Genomic DNA, 17,454 nt, shown 5'->3' with positions numbered 1-17,454 from the left:
TAAAACCATTTCAAGGATGCTCGGAAAGTTAAGCCTCAACATTACAGGTGTAGCAGCAATAGAATGCCAAAGACGGGTATATCTAAACAATTACATGCCACCTTAAAAGAGCTCAGAAAATGTTAGTTAGGCTCATAGAGTCGTAATGCATGCAGACAGAGAAGGATAAACAGAAGGGAAGTTTGTATGACCTGCAGACAACATGTAGTGTGAAGTTTTCTCACCAAAGAAGACATTACAAACCCTTTCCTGAAAACCTGTTTGTTGTTTTCTTGCAGACTTGATTCACTGTCAGTTATTACAAAAGAATCGGTCAGGACAGCCAAGCAAAACACACAACAAATTGAAAGGTAAATAGTTAAATTAGCCCTCTGTGCGTTTTGCGGGCATACCATGCTAGATTATTGTTTTACAAAGTAGCGCACTGTTCCGCTGTTCCGTTGCTCCTTAAAAATATTTTACTTGAATTTCTGTTATCTTTATGTTAGTTCGTACACTTATGTGGTGCAATTAAGACCCAAGTTAATCTGAGATGCTAGAAAAAGCTAGTCTTACTCGGGTCATGAGACACGGGTGTGTTAAGGCACTGCATCTCCCAACCAAATATTAGTTGTATGAGATGTGCAGAAGTCAAAATCAGTACCTTTTCACGTGTGAAATTCTAATCTTCGATTGGCTGGTTAATTTGGAAAACCAACAAAAATGTCAGTCAAGATTTACAACTGTAACGGTATGGCAGTACAATGATGATGATGATGATGGTGAAGATGATGATGATGATGATGATGACATTAATTCACAGTTAGACCCCGCTAATTCGAACTTGGTTATCTCGAATTCCCTGTTATTTGGAACTAAAATCCATTTCCCTTGGAATTGCCCTTCAGTCATTTACTATCATTTCTCCTGTTATCGGCAAGAACTCCTGCTATTTCGAACTATTTTTGTTTTCCCTGACGGTTCGAAATAACGGGGTTCAACTGTACTTATATAGTGCTATTTCCAAGTAATGGAAATAGCAAGTAAATTATAATAATGATTGTGTCTCGTTAATAAATTCATTATTCTTATTAATTTTATATCGCTTCATGTTGTTTTCTCTCTGCTTCTGGAATTTTTCTTCATTGTTTTTCCTCGCCATTTACAGCTTTATTTATCTCCCTTTAGTGTCATTGGCAGCTTCATTAAACTTTATTCATCAATCAACGAGCACTTGATGAAAAATGTGGAACAGTAAGTAACAAAAAATCTGTAAGCTTGAAAACTTTATACATGGTTCCTTTATTAGCTATAAATAACAGGCCAGCTTCAAGTTCAGTTGTGCTCGAACAACACTTCACTTTTTCCATAATTTACCAGTATATCATTTAGAGCAGTTTTTCTCCACTGACAGAATCTTTTTGCTTTGCATCTTGTTGCCTTGTAAACAATACAGTATTAAGCTTACACAGAAACTTCCATAAGGGTTTTCAACCCTTATGGGTTTCTGGCTTACATGATAGAACGGTTTCACTTGAGTGTCGAAAGTAATTTGCGTTTGCTTTGGTTTTGCATTACTACGCTTAGTGATTGGTTTAAAAATCTCGCGCCACTTTCTCGACCAATCAGAATTAAAACCAAAACCAATTGTGACTCGCTCGCGCACGTTTTCCCGCGCTTCGCGTCAGCTACATGTATTTGCTTCGAGTTTTGATTGGTTAACTGGATTGTCTGTGTCCTTTGCGATTGGCCAGAGTAATTACTTTGGTTTTGGTTTTACGACACTCTATTGAAAACTGCTCTATTGCTTATTGATTGCTCAAGGAATCCAGTTTTGACCATTTTCTGTTTTCATATTCCCACAGACTGCACGAAACAGTAGCCGAAGAATCGCAAAACTAACAATGGTGGATAGATAATCGTGACTAAAATAAATACTCCAAAATAAGGTGTCCTGAGAGGCTGATAACAAAATGATGTGTGTTATGATGACGTTAAAAACGGAGATACCCATATTCCATATGGTGTCCGATCCCAGTCTCCACACTTTCACCTTATGTTGCAGTATTCATTTTAGTCACGACTGTGGAGTGGTGTGACACAGCTCTGTCTGAGCATTCCTGGAGTGTTGGAATCCAGCTATCAATCTGTACTCGGTTCAGCCACAGGCCTACCATGTTTGTTCAATACCACAGGCTTCCCAGGCTGTGATTTAAGCTTCAACGTATTGAAGGCAACTTTCATGTTGCAAATCTCACAGCATTGCCTCTGAACAGCATGGACAATGAAGAGCATTGTGGGTATTTACCCGCTCGGATCAAAGGGTCTGGTGCTGAGACTGGGTCCCAGGCTTAACAGAGCCACCCTGGCTACCTTTCAAAATCATTACATTGCGTTTTGTTTGTGATTTATGCAAAACAGCGATCTACCAACTGAAGAATAATCTAAATAGTTATAAACAGAAACGAAGCCATATTGCTTTGATAGATCTGTGATTGAAATTTAAGAGGGACATCACTGGGTGTTCGAAAGGAATGCTCCCTTAATTTGCGAGAAAAAAACGTAATTAACTTGACTTAAACGTATAAAGACTTGCGCAGATTTCGTAATGGGTTCCTGTATGGTCGGGTTTGTATGGTCAAGGGACATTTTAAGCTTACCATGCTAAAATAGACCACAGTAGCCCTTATTGAAAAAGAAAGACAAGATAGATAGATAAAAGACGAGACAAATCATTACTGATATAAACAAGTCTGTTAAAATGATAAGTGAATTATGCAAGTGTATTATAGCAATAAGGTATGAATTATTTCCATTTTGCAGCCTTTAGGGTAAATGAAGGTATTTTTGCATGTTAGATATTGTTTACAATTTGATCTATCTGAGTAAGTAGTGTTTAGAGGCAAGAGTTTGTTCAGTTGTTTTGTTCATTTAAACGTCTAACACAAGGTCACAATTAACGTCAAATTTTTTATTCACAGAGAACCCACTAAGCCTGTGAATCGCGGTTTTTTAATTTCGATAGATTTATCAGATTGCTATGCAATTTTGTGTATCCTAACCTAACTGAATTGCTTGGTGATTGGCTTTAGGAAATACTTGCACGGTTATTTTCACTGTACATTGTAAAATATAAAGTTGTTTAAGCCCAACTTGAATTTCCAGTAGTAGCAATGATAGCTTGTGTAGCTTAAGTTCTGAAAACTAGCTTAAGTTTAAACTTTACTTGCTCATGTTTGCTTAGTTTGAACAGAGTTGTTTCACTTATTGTATACCTTAGAATGCAATCGCCTGTCTGTCTGTATATGCCTCAAAAATTTTTCACTGTAAGTTAGTTGGATGTGAACTGTCTCCCAATCAGTGCCCAACAAACTGCAAAATTACTTCTAATCAAGGATGTTGGCTGGCTGTTAGCCCATAGTCGTCAAAGTTAAACCAAGCTACTGTCGGCTTGCAGTAAGCCAATGTTGCATAAAAACCTAGAACAGCAGTTTATTTGTGGGCTGAAAAACAGTTTAACATCTTTGTTTGTACGTTTGCTGTAAAAAGATATAAACAAAGTTGATTTTCGTAGAGCTGGGGATAAATGCTAAGTAAAAAGAGCAATTTAAGATTATAGTTAAAAGGAGTTTTTGTCTAGTAACCTTATTCTTAGGTTTGAACTAAAAGCTTATTTGCAGTATACACATGTTACTGTTAATTTTGTAGTCGGACCGTTTTTCGTGTAATTAATAAATGTGCTTTAACGATTCTACTGTTTATTTTTTATAAACAAATGTTAAAACGTTGATTCAAAGGCTTGTTTCCAACTGTTCCTACAACTAAAAGCGCAAGGTCAAGTTCATTGAAGCATTTCTTTTTCTCGTTTTGATAAGAAACTGATAAATTAAATTTGTAACCGAACAGTCTACTGCAAAACAAGAAACTTCAAGCAATTTATAACCGTGCGGTTAATTTTTGACCACCTCTTTCAGTTCCTTGGCTAGAAAGGCACGGCGCCGCACTGTAAAAAATCTTTAGAAGGCAGTCACTTGAGAGATACACAGGTCGTGTTTGCGTGAGTCACAGAATGTGCGTGACATGAATTCCTTCATCGCGACATCTCTTGCTTTAAACCACATGGCTGGCCGGATAAAGTCCTGCTTACGCATGCAAATATTTATTTTGTTCGGAATGTTCAATAAAATAAACCCAAACCAGTTAATGTATGGCATTAAAAAGAAGTCCATTTCACGCCAAAATAGAGTAGACTAAGGCCATTCCGTTGTATTTCTCCGTTTAGCGTCGTCCGACGAGCTTTTGCAAGTATATAAATAGAGCATACCTGACTGCGCGATTTAGCAGGTAGTTCCCCTGGTGCGATGACGTGTATCCCGTGCCTTGACACATTCTTGCTGAGCTTGCAATTTTCGTTGCGATTCCCAAAATAAACTCAAAACAAAAATTGAAATATCCAGAAACAAGTCGTTGTTTTGCAATATTCAAAACGTTCCAGGTAAATTGTACGACTTGTACTTGCTCCCAGCCAAACGCTTGAATAACACAAAAATAAATATTTCACACAAACAGAGCGCAGAGAATTTGTAAATATTTTTAAAATAGGTGAATGATTATTTATAGCTACAGGCGAGCGATCGCGTCGCATGGGTCTCACGTAATGGTAGTTTTAAATAGCTTGGACATGTCCAAGCGGTCTTTGGTTTCGCTATGTAGACTCTATGTGATTATCCAGTCCTCTCTTCTGGTCTAACACTCGAATGACACAAAAAGATACATTTTACTCTAAACAGAGAGTAGAGTTTTCATGTTAAATGAGTGATTGCTAGTACACATGAATCTTGCGTGACCGTGACTAAGGAGCCGGCTGGGCCGCGTGGGTCTGGAACCGACAAAAAAAAAAACGCCGGCCAGATTATGAACCGGCTTCGCACGGTTAATTACTCACTAAAGCACGAAACTTAACGCTTTCAGGTAAATCTACGCCCCTTAATCTTATTAGTAAATCTTTTGTAGGGTTCCTTATGTTTAAAGACGGAATATTTAAGAAATGTTTTTTTGGAAATTCTTTGACATCAGATTTCCGAACGCCTCACGCAGGGTTTGTACCAGCCTTCTCCCCAGGCAAAGTCGACTCAGGGGAGTCTAAATTCTTTCGTCACGAATACCCTCTCTGTCTCAGTCTCTGCCCGGTCATTGAAACAAGAGGGAACGTCTACAGCAGGGACTAAAGTAAATAAACCTTTTTGAAACAGTTTTTTGCACTAAGGTTTTAAATCCAGCCAACACACAACAACGTGATTCGCGTTATTCCTGAACTTATTTATTGGTTTCAACCTTGTTACAGCTTACTCGTAAGTAGTTGATGATTTAGCTTGGTATTCTCCTTTTTACAATGTTGACTGAAAAAGAAGCTCTACGCCACAAGAGCTTTACAAAATATTAAACTTTTATTTGGCTGGATAGTGGCTACCTAACAACCAAATTGACGGACAATGACGACTTAATGTCCGACTAGTGTACGGAAGGTCGTGGGTTCGAGTCCCATCTGTGAACTCAGAATTTTTTTCTAAGTTCTTTCTCTCCACACATCAATCCATTATTATTATTTAATGACGACTTAGCAACCAAATTGACTAGAGAATGGCCACTTAGCAACCAAATTGACTAGACAACGGCCACTTAGCAACCAAATTGACTAGACAATGGCCACTTAGCAACCAAATTGACTATAGACAATGGCCACTTAGCAACCAAAGACAATGGCTTCCTAGCATGCAACCACAGGGAGACCACAACAGTTGAAAAATGGAATAAATAATTAAAAGAATATTATTCACGTGGTTCCGTACGTGTTCTGTGTTGTTTTTCTTTATGCGTAGTCGTTAGACACGACAGCACTGTTGTCGTATGCTGAGCTGTATTGTGCGCGAGCGGATTTCAGATATGCTAATTTTCTGTTTTCTTAATAATAATTGACAAGGGTGGCAACTCTTTCACGAACCGATTTGAACATACTTCACGAAAGCGCTTCGAACTCTTTTCTTCCTCGCCCTTTTGCGACTAAAATCGACACAAACGAAAGCTGGATAATTTTTGAATACGCTCACCTGTCTGTTTCCTGAAAAGAAGCGATTCCCAGAGAGAATTTGAGCTCCCTTTTAGCTGTTTTCCTCAGGGGTTTTTTTCGTTACAGCTGCGGCCAGTTACACTCACCTCTCCTGGTCAGTCGAAAATTGCGTAGCGAGAAAAAAAAAACACAAACATCAATTACAAACATCCGGATGTTTGTGTTTTTTTTTTCTCGCTACGCAATTTTCGACTGACCAGGAGAGGTGAGTGTTCGCGCAAAAAAATCTCTGCGAGGGAGGGAGCGCAGGTGATTTGCACTTGATGGCGCGTAAATCGCTGACGAATGTGCCAAGGTAACTGGCCGCAGCTGTAACGAAAAAAAACCCTGAGGAAAACAGCTAAAAGGGAGCTCAAATTCTCTCTGGGAATCGCTTCTTTTCAGGAAACAGACAGGTGAGCGTATTCAAAAATTATCCAGCTTTCGTTTGTGTCGATTTTAGTCGCAAAAGGGCGAGGAAGAAAAGAGTTCGAAGCGCTTTCGTGAAGTATGTTCAAATCGGTTCGTGAAAGAGTTGCCACCCTTGTCAATTATTATTAAGAAAACAGAAAATTAGCATATCTGAAATCCGCTCGCGCACAATACAGCTCAGCATACGACAACAGTGCTGTCGTGTCTAACGACTACGCATAAAGAAAAACAACACAGAACACGTACGGAACCACGTGAATAATATTCTTTTAATTATTTATTCCATTTTTCAACTGTTGTGGTCTCCCTGTGATGCAACCAAATATTTAACAGTTCGTTAAAAAACTTGCTGCTGATAAAAACGATAATAAGCGCTTTTTTCAGTGCAATCTACTCAATATTTCTTCAGCTTTGGAATAAAAAGCCGGTAAATGACCGTAAAATATCATTATAAGACAACCAACCTTTCGCTAAAATTTCATACAAAAATATAACATGTCATCCTAAAAAATTTAAAATATAGGAAAATCACCGTGATTAGAGAAATAAGAGATATAGGTACTTCTAACTAACTTAATTACTTACTTTCTTACTTACTTACTTACTTACTTACATCTCAATGCTGAAAAAATTCTTATTCAAAAGAAATTGCCTAAGCTGTTCTGAAATTAGTGATAGCCAACGTAACCCATGAAAAAAATTCTTTGAACATCTAAAGGAAGACGTAACCTTACAGTTTGCGGATAGAAATCAAGCTACGGCTATAAATATCGATTTCTTTAAATTAAGGCGCGCGGAAAAAACTTGTAAAGTGAAAGTAAAGCCTTAATTTTTTTAGGTTACAATCCATTTCCATCCGAGCAATTTACAGCCAAAGACGCTCGTTAACAGTTTCAGTGCTCTATTATAGCAATTTTTAATAAAAATGGACTATAAGTTTTACCTTTCCTACGACACAAATATAAATTTTGGCTGTTTAAATCTCTGGTATTAAAAATTTCTCTCATAAGTTCCGCCTCACTGGCATCAGGCCATATTTGACAGCTGAGTGATTAGTGACGCAGGATGCCTTTGTTCATTTTTCAAAGAGTGCAAAATAACATTTGAGAGAAAGGGATATGATTGGTCCTTACTAGTCAAAAGGTTAAGGTTAAACTCTATCTTTCGTTTTCTAAGAATTTTCATGACAAACACCACAACTTACTAAAGGAATGGATGTTTTAAGTTGCTATGAGCCGTTTACAAAATTTAATCAAATTAGTTCTTGGCTGTGTAATGCTTTAAATGTAGTCAAGCTTGAAGCTACTGGTAGAATATGCATCTGAAATGTGATCATGAAAACTGAATGTCAACACAAAAATGTCCAGAAATAGAACGCTCTAGGGTTTTTTATGTGTACAGAGTCGATATGCAAATCCAGAACGTCTGCTGAAACTAAGATGGCGCTCCTGCTCTTTACTATAAAACTTAAAGCGTTCGTTTATTTCAAGAAAAAAATAGGTAAAAAACAAAGAATCTGTAAAATGCCGATGGGACTCAAACTTTAAATAGTTATTCTGAAAAAAAAATCTCTAAACTCGATATCTAAAGCGGCCAAATGTGTTTACAAATAAAGCAAGGAGAATATTTTTCAGGTTTTAGTCTTCCTTGGCTTAATTAGTTTCAGTCCGTTATAGTCAAGAGCCTTAAGTAAGTCCTTTACCTTAGCCCCTTCAGCAAAGAGATCTTTCAAGCACTTTTCTTCTGTTAATAGTTCTTCTTCATCAAGGTCGCTTTCCTCCAACGTTTCACTGAAAAGATCTTTTGACCAAATGATTTTCTTTGGAGGCTTTGCGGGCTGCTCGATAGACCACAAAAATCCTTTTATCGCCCTTATGCATTCCTCTGGATAATCCCAGAAAAAGCCAGGGTGGATGTCTTTGCCATTGTTATTGGAGATGGGTACTATCAGGATGGATGGCAGGTAGTCGAGTTTCATATGTAGCTGAAGAAGCCTTGCATACACCAAACACTGGTGTAAGTGCTTTCCACATGCGAAACTCTGATCCCAATACTCTAATAGGTCGAGAACTTTCCAATCTACAATGGCATACTCGTACCTCTTTCTTGCGTTGTTGTAATACCAGCCTACTGCATCAGCGTTTCCATCCCAGAAATAAACTTTAAACGGTTCTTCACTATACATGTAGCCATACAATGGCATATGGCTTACAAGAAGTTCTATACCGAAGTTTTTCTTAAGCAGGTCGAATAACGAATCGGCCGCACTTTTATCGACCTCTTCATTTATCTCCTCATCGTTTTTATCGACCTCTTTATTTATCTCCCCTTCGTTTTTATCGACCTCTTCATTTATCTCCTCTTCGTTTTTATCGACCTCTTCATTTATCTCCTCGTCGTTTTTATCGACCTCTTCATTTATCTCCTCTTCGTTTTTATCGACCTCTTCATTTATCTCCTCTTCGTTTTTATCAACCTCTTCATTTATCTCCTCTATTCTTTTGGAGAGAAGTTTGTCCCATTCTTTACCGAGAGTGACACGGTCACGAGTAAGACCATGAAAGCTTGGAGCGTCTATGAGTTTCTGAATCTCGTCGCTCTTAGTCAGATGCGTTCGAAAGTTGTTTTTGACGGCGTTGGTTATCTAGAATAAAACAACGTATGTGTTAGCACCCAAATCAAAAGTTGCAAATACAGTAGAAAAGGTGCAATTATTTTACTGCGTCCGCATATTTTTACTCACTTTTTTGGGATAATAGTACTTAATTTTTTTCAAGTCTTTCTCACTTGAAGGAGTTACCACGGATTCTCCTTGTTTTGATGGCTTCTTCTCTCCTATATCTCCCTTTTTCTCCTTTAGTGCGGTTTTCGCTTTTTTTTTATCGTCCAATTCCTTTTGGGATTTCATTATGAACGTGATTAGAAGAGTAAGAGTCTGGATTCGTATTTGTTGTTTCAATGCGTTGGGTGTTGTTCGACGATGATGTTCATGCATCTGCTCTTGCTAACCCCCCCCCCCCCCCCCCCCCGGTGTGTACATTATGTGCATGTGATTCAGAAAAATTTATTCCCAGGCCTAAACAGCGTCTTACATTTCTGGTGATACTCTCTGTAGCCTTGCCTACAAGTCGAGCTTTTTTTACACGATCAGGGCGCGAAACGCGAGCTGCCAAACCGGAAGCGTGAATCTATACTCGCTGATACTCTACAAAATAAATAAAAAAAACAATAAATGAATGTTTTTTATTTGCGTGCAGTTTCTGCCGAAATTGTTAATGTATTATATAGCCTTGTTATACCCCTTAACTGAAATGCAGTTTTCTATTGGACGAGAGCGTATCACGTGACGCGCGTCAAAACTGTATAACTCCCTGGGGCGACAGCAGGTTGAACCTTGGACTTCCACGTGATCAGGACGTGCGGCTCGATTTCACGGTAGGAACCCGAAGCAATTCGAAGTTGTGGATAAACGCTAAGCTATTATTTGTCGTTTTTTCGTACTCGGGAGTCAACAGTTCAAATATAAAACTTTTGTATTCGCAAAAATTTGATTCGACTCAAAGAAGAATATATCTCAGTGCAAATTCGAAAGCGCAGTATTAACAACTTCAGTGATTAAATTCATGTCGTTTTCAGCCGATGAATTTAGTGATGAATAATGAAGACAACAAAGCGTTTTTAAAATTAAATTTCTTGTTGAAATCAGGAAAAGGGAAGAAATGTTTTGCAAGTTTTGATAATGAGTCATGTTGCTAGCAACTGTTTAATAGTATTATGGTCAGATAGGGCTCAAAAAGAGTCTTGTTCAGTCGTCCAGGAGATGTAGATTTTCCTGTTAGGCTATTAAGTTTTTATTTTCACTTGCCCGATGGGTAAGGGTGAAGACAAGCTATCTACTGACTAAGTTCTTTCTAAGTTAATCATTCCCAAACGCTTCACGTAGGGTTTGCACCAACCTTCTCCCCAGGCGTTCTCGGCTCAGGGGAGTCTGGACTCTATCGTCACCAATTTTCTCTCCGTCTCAGTCTTTGCCGGGTCGTCGAAAGAAGAGGGAACGTCTACAGGCTTATTGAGCTAAGGTTTGAAATCAAGCAGTATAAGCCAGCTAGTACGCAACAAACTGTTTCGCGATATTCTTCAACTTATTTATTGCTTTCCATCTTGTTACAAACTTGAGTTGTTCAGCGTTAAGCTTGTTGTTCTCCCTTTTACAATGGTGACTGAAAAAGAAGCTTTACGCCACAAGAGCTTTACAAGATTTTAGGGACCTTCAAGTCGGAGTACAAGATCGACTACGAGTACGACTTTTCAATTTCAATCCAGTTCCGTTCCCAGGGCCCGAACTTCTTCCTGTTGCTGACCAGTTGAAAAGGAGACTGTGTGTCCGCTATCTGTAACATTACGCGCAACAATTTCAACGTGTGTCCACTATCTACAACATTGTGCTCAACGATTTTAAACATGTGTCTACTATCTATTTAATTGCACCCAACGATTTTCAACGTGTGTCCGCTATCTGTAACATTGCGCGCAACAATTTTAAACGTGTGTCCACTATCTACAACATTGCGCGTAATAATTTCATCGTATTTCTGCTATCTGCATAGACTGTCTACAGCCTCTCTATTTTTTAACGCAAAAGAGCGAGAGAATCGGCGAGCGAAGCGAGTGTGAGCGCGAAGCGCGGGGGAGGGGGAGGTGACGGGAGCAACATTGCGTGCAACAATTTCAACGTGTATCTACTATTTGTAACATTGCCTGTAACAATTTCATCGTGTGCAAACTATCTGTAATTGTGCGCAACAATTTCAACGTGTCCACTATCTGTAATATTTGCGCTCAACTATTTCAACGTGTATCCATAAGGGAAGTGGTCATAACAAGTGTACTCAACGAGGACCCACCTTGTGTAGGGGTAGGGGGGTTATGCAAGATACCACCTGTCTGATTAGCAAAATGGGCAAAATTTATTGGCTTCAAAATTTGAGTCAAGACTTTCATATTAGGTGTGCATGAAGCTCGCATTGCTGGAGAAATGGCACAAGGATGTTTGAATCTTTTTCTTAGTTTCTACTCCTGATAGAGTGGGGGCTATACAAACAATACACCAGCTTTTAAGGTGGGGAAGTGGGGGTACATGAAGAGACCACCTGTCTTTTTGCAGAGTGGTGGGTCCTGTCTGAGTACAATAGTTTTGACCCTTTCCCTAATGTCTATCATTCTACGCTTCGAAGAAGGGCTAACGCTCGAAAAATCAGCATTTCTAAATTCGCTACGGCGGTTAATTTACAGTAGAATCTCGATTTCTCGAACCTCTTAAAGGGGAAACGAAAACTGGTTCGAAAAATCTGAGAGTTTGAAACATCGGGGACCAAATTGCAGAGTTCGACAGGTTGAAACAAATCCAAGGGAAATTACTTTTGGTTAGAGTTATCGAAAACTTCGAAAAATTGAGGGTTTGAGATATCAGGATTCCACTCTACCTTTTTCAACTTCAAGTTAAAGGAGCTACGCAACGGGGATTTTGCGGATTTTTGGTCTAACCTGTTCTGAAATTAGTTGTAGCCAACTTAGCCCATGAAAAACATTATCTTTGAACATCTAAAGGAAGATAAAACCTTAATTTGCGGAGAGAAATCAAAACCACGGGTATCAGTAGTATCGATTTTTTTGAGAACGCGCGGAAACAACTTGATAAGTTTAGCCTTAATTTTTCAAATTGTAATCCATTTCCATCCTTGCCATCCGCAGCCAAAGATGCTTTCTAACAGTTTCAGTGTTCTAATATAGCAATTTATAATGAAAATGGACCATTATTTTTAGGTTACCTACGACACAAATAAATATTCTGGCTGTTCAAAAATCTGTTAAAATCCGTGACAAAGGCCCTTTAACAATCTGCTAACAGATTCACCTGTCTGTGGACGCAGCATAACAGTTTCTTTAGAAACTAAACGCTTTGCTCAGCAACAGTTTGTTTGTTGTCCGATGCGTTAAAGTTTGTTGATGATGTTGGGTCTGAGCTGGATCTCGACAAAATCTTCCCTGCTGCATTTTGACGACAGTTTGTTAGTTTGACGAAGGAGTTTTCATTCAGGGACGATGATCGCACAATTTTACCACCGATATGATGTTGAGATCTCAGTTTGAGCTCCGTATTATCTTTCGGTAATTCAGTATTTTGCTGAATGCGTTTCTTTCTCGGAGCACTTTCAATCTGAGCTGTTACAATTAGTTTGTTTGGCTGTTGTGTAAAGAACGCATCGTTTGCTACCATCGATGGAGCTGATATGGCTGATATGGGTCTTTCCTTCACTGTCTCATTCGACTTTCGCCGAACCGTATCCGAGCTCGTCGCAGCACCGCAAGTTTCTGATCTTATCACGCGGGAGCGTTTTTGTCGGATTTGAAGCTCTTCTACATCTAGCGATGCCACGGAATAGCGCCGCGGTCGTTGCCTAATTCGACGCACAGTGCGAGCTTCTGGCTGGATTCTTTGAGGCTTTCTGCACCTTAACAGCTCCAGTGCAGCTTTCTTTAAGGGCCTGTTTCCATACGAGTATAACAATGGATTGACGAGAGAGTTTAAGTGAAGTATTGCTTCTGCCCATCGGAAAATGGAACCCTTCAGGAAAAAGGTTAAAATTCCGCCGAAAGGATAAACCGAATAAACGATAATGCAGGGAAGACCGGAGATACCGGCGAAAACTGTCAACCAGAAAGTTGTGTAAGCAATCTTAGTTTCACGCTTCGCTTTGACAAGAGTATTCACTGACACCAGGCGTGCCTGCGTTCGGTTCCATTTTTTAACTCCGAGGTAGGCCCTTGCATAGAAGTATGCAATAAGAAAAAAGCACACTAGCCAGAAAATGCCGATTATTACATACGCGACTACTACAACTTCATAAACGACGCCAACGGCTTCCATAATAATCACTGGAGCAACCATTAGTAACGCTGACAGCCATGCAATTACCGCGTACTTCTTTATGCGGTCTCTTGTTACAATCGCCTTGTACTCCGTAAATTTTGCTATCGCAACGTACCTTTCCCAAGCAATTAGCAGCAAATGTACAAACGACACACCGTAAGCGGTGTAAAGTACAAAGTCACTTATGATACCTATCGTACAGATAAGATCCTCATCTAAAATCTTCTGCAGAACTAGCGCGTTTAAAGTAATAGTCAGTGGCATAGATATAGCGCCCACCAAAAAATCAGCTACTGCTAAACTAGACAGCAGAATGTTTGAATTCTTTTGCAATTCTCTTCTCGTCTTCACTGCTATTATCATCAAGAGGTTTAACAGAATGGTAACGGGACAGGCAATGATCATGACCGCAACAACAATCTTAAGAGAAGTTGTGTTATTTAGGTCCCAGATGAAATGCGGAACCTTCGGGCAATAAAACACTGACCTGGTTTCGCTGGAGGAAATGGCGAGTGACGCTGCATTAAATTCCACCGACATGATCGATACACAAGGATGGTTCGAGGGAATTAGTTTCTTGATAGCTTGGTCCTGGTTTGGTTTTATGGTACTGTCTTTTTCTCAAAATCGGCCGTCTTGATACTTGCTCGGCCGCGCGTATAACTTAGCTTCTAATGGCTTAACATCTTGTTTATATTTTACTTGCATGTCAATTTTTGTGTTTTGTAATTTTCCTGACAATGGTTTGGTTGTGCGTTTTTCGAAAGAGATTTCTATGCAAAGTGCGTAATTTCTGTCGCAAGTGGCTTTATTTAGGTGAAGTTTTCGTTAGTTTTAAATTATTTTGGTCATTTTTCCCTGCAATTTGACGTCAGTTGTATTTTCTTCTTTGAGCATAAGCAGAAGCAATGGACCGCAGTATAAGGGGCATTGTACAGCTTATTGTATAAGGTAAATTTGGCAGGAAACTAACGGGTGAACTCAGTATTTTCTAATGCAAACACAATGGCGGTACCTGAAATTTGAAACAGAAACACACATGGCGCGTAATCTCTACATCGGTACAAAACATCCAGTTAGCGTCGCATTTTTATTTCTCATTTCGCCGATAACTACAATTGATGTTAACTCGAGGATTCTTCGTTATCTTGCTAAAAGTTGTTTTCTAATATACACATGGACATGATACTACGTGATGTTACTACTAACAGTAACATCACGTCCTGAAACGAGACAACGAACAAAACTTAAGTGCGCCCACTTGCCATTTGAGTTTCACATGTGTTGGATCACACGAGTTATTTTGGTCAAATTAATTGATAGAAACTGCCAGTAACATTCTGAACCGTTTAATTCTACGATTTAATTCAGGACAGCTATGTTTTTGTCATAACTGCAGTCTAACACGACACACCCCATTTTGATACCTGGTGTTAGTCCTTTCGGAGAGAGATTCGGGGAAGCGATCGAACAGTAATTAAAGTGTTATAATTATAATCAGTGACCCAAATAAGATACTTGGTTGAAACGCATTTCTTTAAATAAAACAAAGGAATTTGTTTTAAACATTTTTATCATAATAACAGAGAGTTTTATTTCCTTATATCAACAGAGAAAGCGAGACACTTGTGAAATTTTCGAACACGCCTTATTTACGAATGCAAATATTAACCACTAAGGCGCTTTTCGCTTATAATTTTTCTATGGAAACACGTTAAACGTTTTATATTCTGACCTGAATTGCCGTCCATAGCATTTTGATAAATCACTCATAATCTTGGAAAGATTTTGAATGGATATGATACTACGTGATGTTACTACTAACAGTAACATCACGTCCTGAAACAGGACAATGAACAGAACTTAAGTGCACCCACTTGCCATTTGAGTTTCACATGTGTTAGATCACACGAGTTATTTTGGTCAAATTAATTGGTAGAAACCGCCAGTTACATTCTGAACCGTGTATTTCTGCGATTTAATTCAGAACAGCTATTTTTTTTTGTCATAACTGCAGTCTAACACGACACACCCTATGTTAATTTGATATCTGGTGTTAGTCCTCATGATCACAGAGTGAGTTTCGGGGAAGCGATCGAGCAGTAATTAAAGTGTTATAATTATAATCAATGACGCAAATAAGATACTTGTTTGAAACGCATTTCCTCAAATGAAACAAAGAAATTTGTTTTAAACATTTTTATCATAAAAATAGAGAGTTTTATTTCCTTATTTCAAAAGAGAGAGCGAAACGTCAGTTGTATTTTTCCTTCTTTGAGTACAAGCTGAAGCAATTTACCGCATTACAAAGGGCATTGTACAACTTGTTATATGAGGTAAATTTGACAGGAAATCTATCGAGCGAATTCAGTATTTTCTAACGCAAACAGGCACAATCGCGGTACCTGAAAGTTGAAACAGAGACACACATGGCACGTAATCTCTACATCGGTACGAAATATGCATTTAGCTTTGAATTTTAATTTCTCATTTCGCCGACAACTGCAACTGATGTTATCACGAGAATTGTTCGTTATCTTACTAAAAGTTGTTCTCTACTGAACATCTACATGGATATGATTCTACGTGATGTTACTGTTAACAATAACATCACGTCCTGAAACGGGACAATGAACAAAACTTAAGTGCACCCACTTGCCATGTAAGTTTCACATGTGTTGGATCACACGAGTTATTTTGGTCAAATTACTTGGTCGAAACCGCCAGTAACATTCTGAACCGTTTGATTCTACGATTTAATTCAGAACAGCTATTTTTTGTCATAACTCCAGTCTAACACGACTCACCCTATGTTTTTTTGATACCTGGTGTTAGTTCTCATGATCAAAGAGTGAGTTTCGAGAAGCGATCGAGCAGTAATTAAAGTGTTATAATTATTATCAATGACGTAAACAACATACTTGGAAACTTAAGTGCACCCACTTGCCATGTAAGTTTCACATGTGTTGGATCACACGAGTTATTTTGGTCAAATTAATTGGTAGAAACCGCCAGTAACATTCTGAACGGTTTGATTCTACGATTTAATTCAGAATAGCTATTTTTTTGTCATAACTGCAGTTTAACACGACACACCCCATTTTGTTACATGGTGTTAGTCCTTTCGGAGAGAGATTCGGGGAAGTGATCGAGCAGTAATGAAAGTGTTATAATTATTATCAATGACACAAACAAGATACTTGGTTGAAACGCATTTCCTCAAATGAAACAAAGAAATTTGTTTTAAATATTTTTATCATAAAAACTGAAAGCTACCTTATTGTTACCTATTTTCGCGGACTTAATTTTCGCGGTTTCTGCGATTTTTAAAAAAGGTTCTCGCAAAAAATAACGACGCGAACTTTAATACCCTTCTACATAGTTTGTTATAATTGACCAATTTTACGGTCAGTTTACTACATACTTATCTTGGTACAGTCGTCAAACTAGCTTTACATTGTTACAAAGGAACATGTCAAACAGTTTTAAGTGTCGTTTTCGTTATATGGTTTTGTTCTGTGTTATTGGAAACAATTGCCATGGGAAATTAAAATCAGTTGTGCCAATTTGGAGACTTACTAGTTACTGTATGTTAATACAAATCAGTATTTTGACAATTATCGCGAAATTTAGTTCCTTTAAACGTATTTTTTTTACCAAATTGCGAAATTTAAATCCCGCGAAATATGCCCGTTTCATTTTCGCGAAATTAAGTTCCCGCGAAAATAAGTAACAATACGGTTTATTTTCTTTATTTTAACAGAGAAAGCGAAACACTTGTAAACATTTCGAACACGTACGCCTTATTTACGAATGCAAATACTAACCACTAAAGCGCTTTTCGCTTATTATTTTTTCTATTGAAACACATACAACGTTTTATATTCTGACCTGAATTGCCGTACATAGTATTTTGATAAATCACTAGTAATCTTGAAAAGATTTCGAATTTATCTAGAGGCAGAAAGATGTTTGCTTGGTTGCTTAAACGAAGAAAATTTTATAG

General features: G+C 38.3%; 2 protein-coding genes across 3 annotated transcripts in view; one reads left to right on the top strand and one right to left on the bottom strand.

Annotated features, from left to right (window-relative positions):
- The window catches only part of LOC144628292 (serine/threonine-protein kinase TBK1-like), a 28,712-nt gene extending 24,983 nt beyond the window's left edge, over positions 1-3,729 (top strand). For both annotated transcript variants that reach the window (XM_078486373.1, XM_078486374.1), the window contains 3 exons: positions 279-350; positions 1,168-1,233; positions 1,845-3,729. In XM_078486373.1, coding sequence (XP_078342499.1) covers positions 279-350; positions 1,168-1,233; positions 1,845-1,881 — 175 coding nt within the window. In that variant the 3' untranslated portion in view covers positions 1,882-3,729. The remainder of the gene's footprint in view (positions 1-278; positions 351-1,167; positions 1,234-1,844) is intronic.
- Positions 3,730-6,826: 3,097 nt separating this feature from the next.
- Positions 6,827-9,512, bottom strand: LOC144628827 (uncharacterized). Its single transcript, XM_078486940.1, has 2 exons — positions 9,261-9,512; positions 6,827-9,161 (listed from the first exon to the last, which is right to left on the bottom strand). Exons 1-2 carry the CDS (start codon positions 9,510-9,512, stop codon positions 8,148-8,150), a joined length of 1,266 nt encoding a protein of 421 aa, XP_078343066.1. The 3' UTR covers positions 6,827-8,147.
- Positions 9,513-17,454: the final 7,942 nt, after the last annotated feature.

The sequence above is a fragment of the Oculina patagonica genome, chromosome 10, assembly GCF_052425735.1.
Source record: "Oculina patagonica isolate OP01 chromosome 10, crgOcupat, whole genome shotgun sequence".
In the NCBI taxonomy this organism is placed as follows: Eukaryota; Metazoa; Cnidaria; class Anthozoa; order Scleractinia; family Oculinidae; genus Oculina; species Oculina patagonica.
Note: the sequence above shows the minus strand (reverse complement) of the source record. Positions and strands in the feature narration are given on the sequence as shown.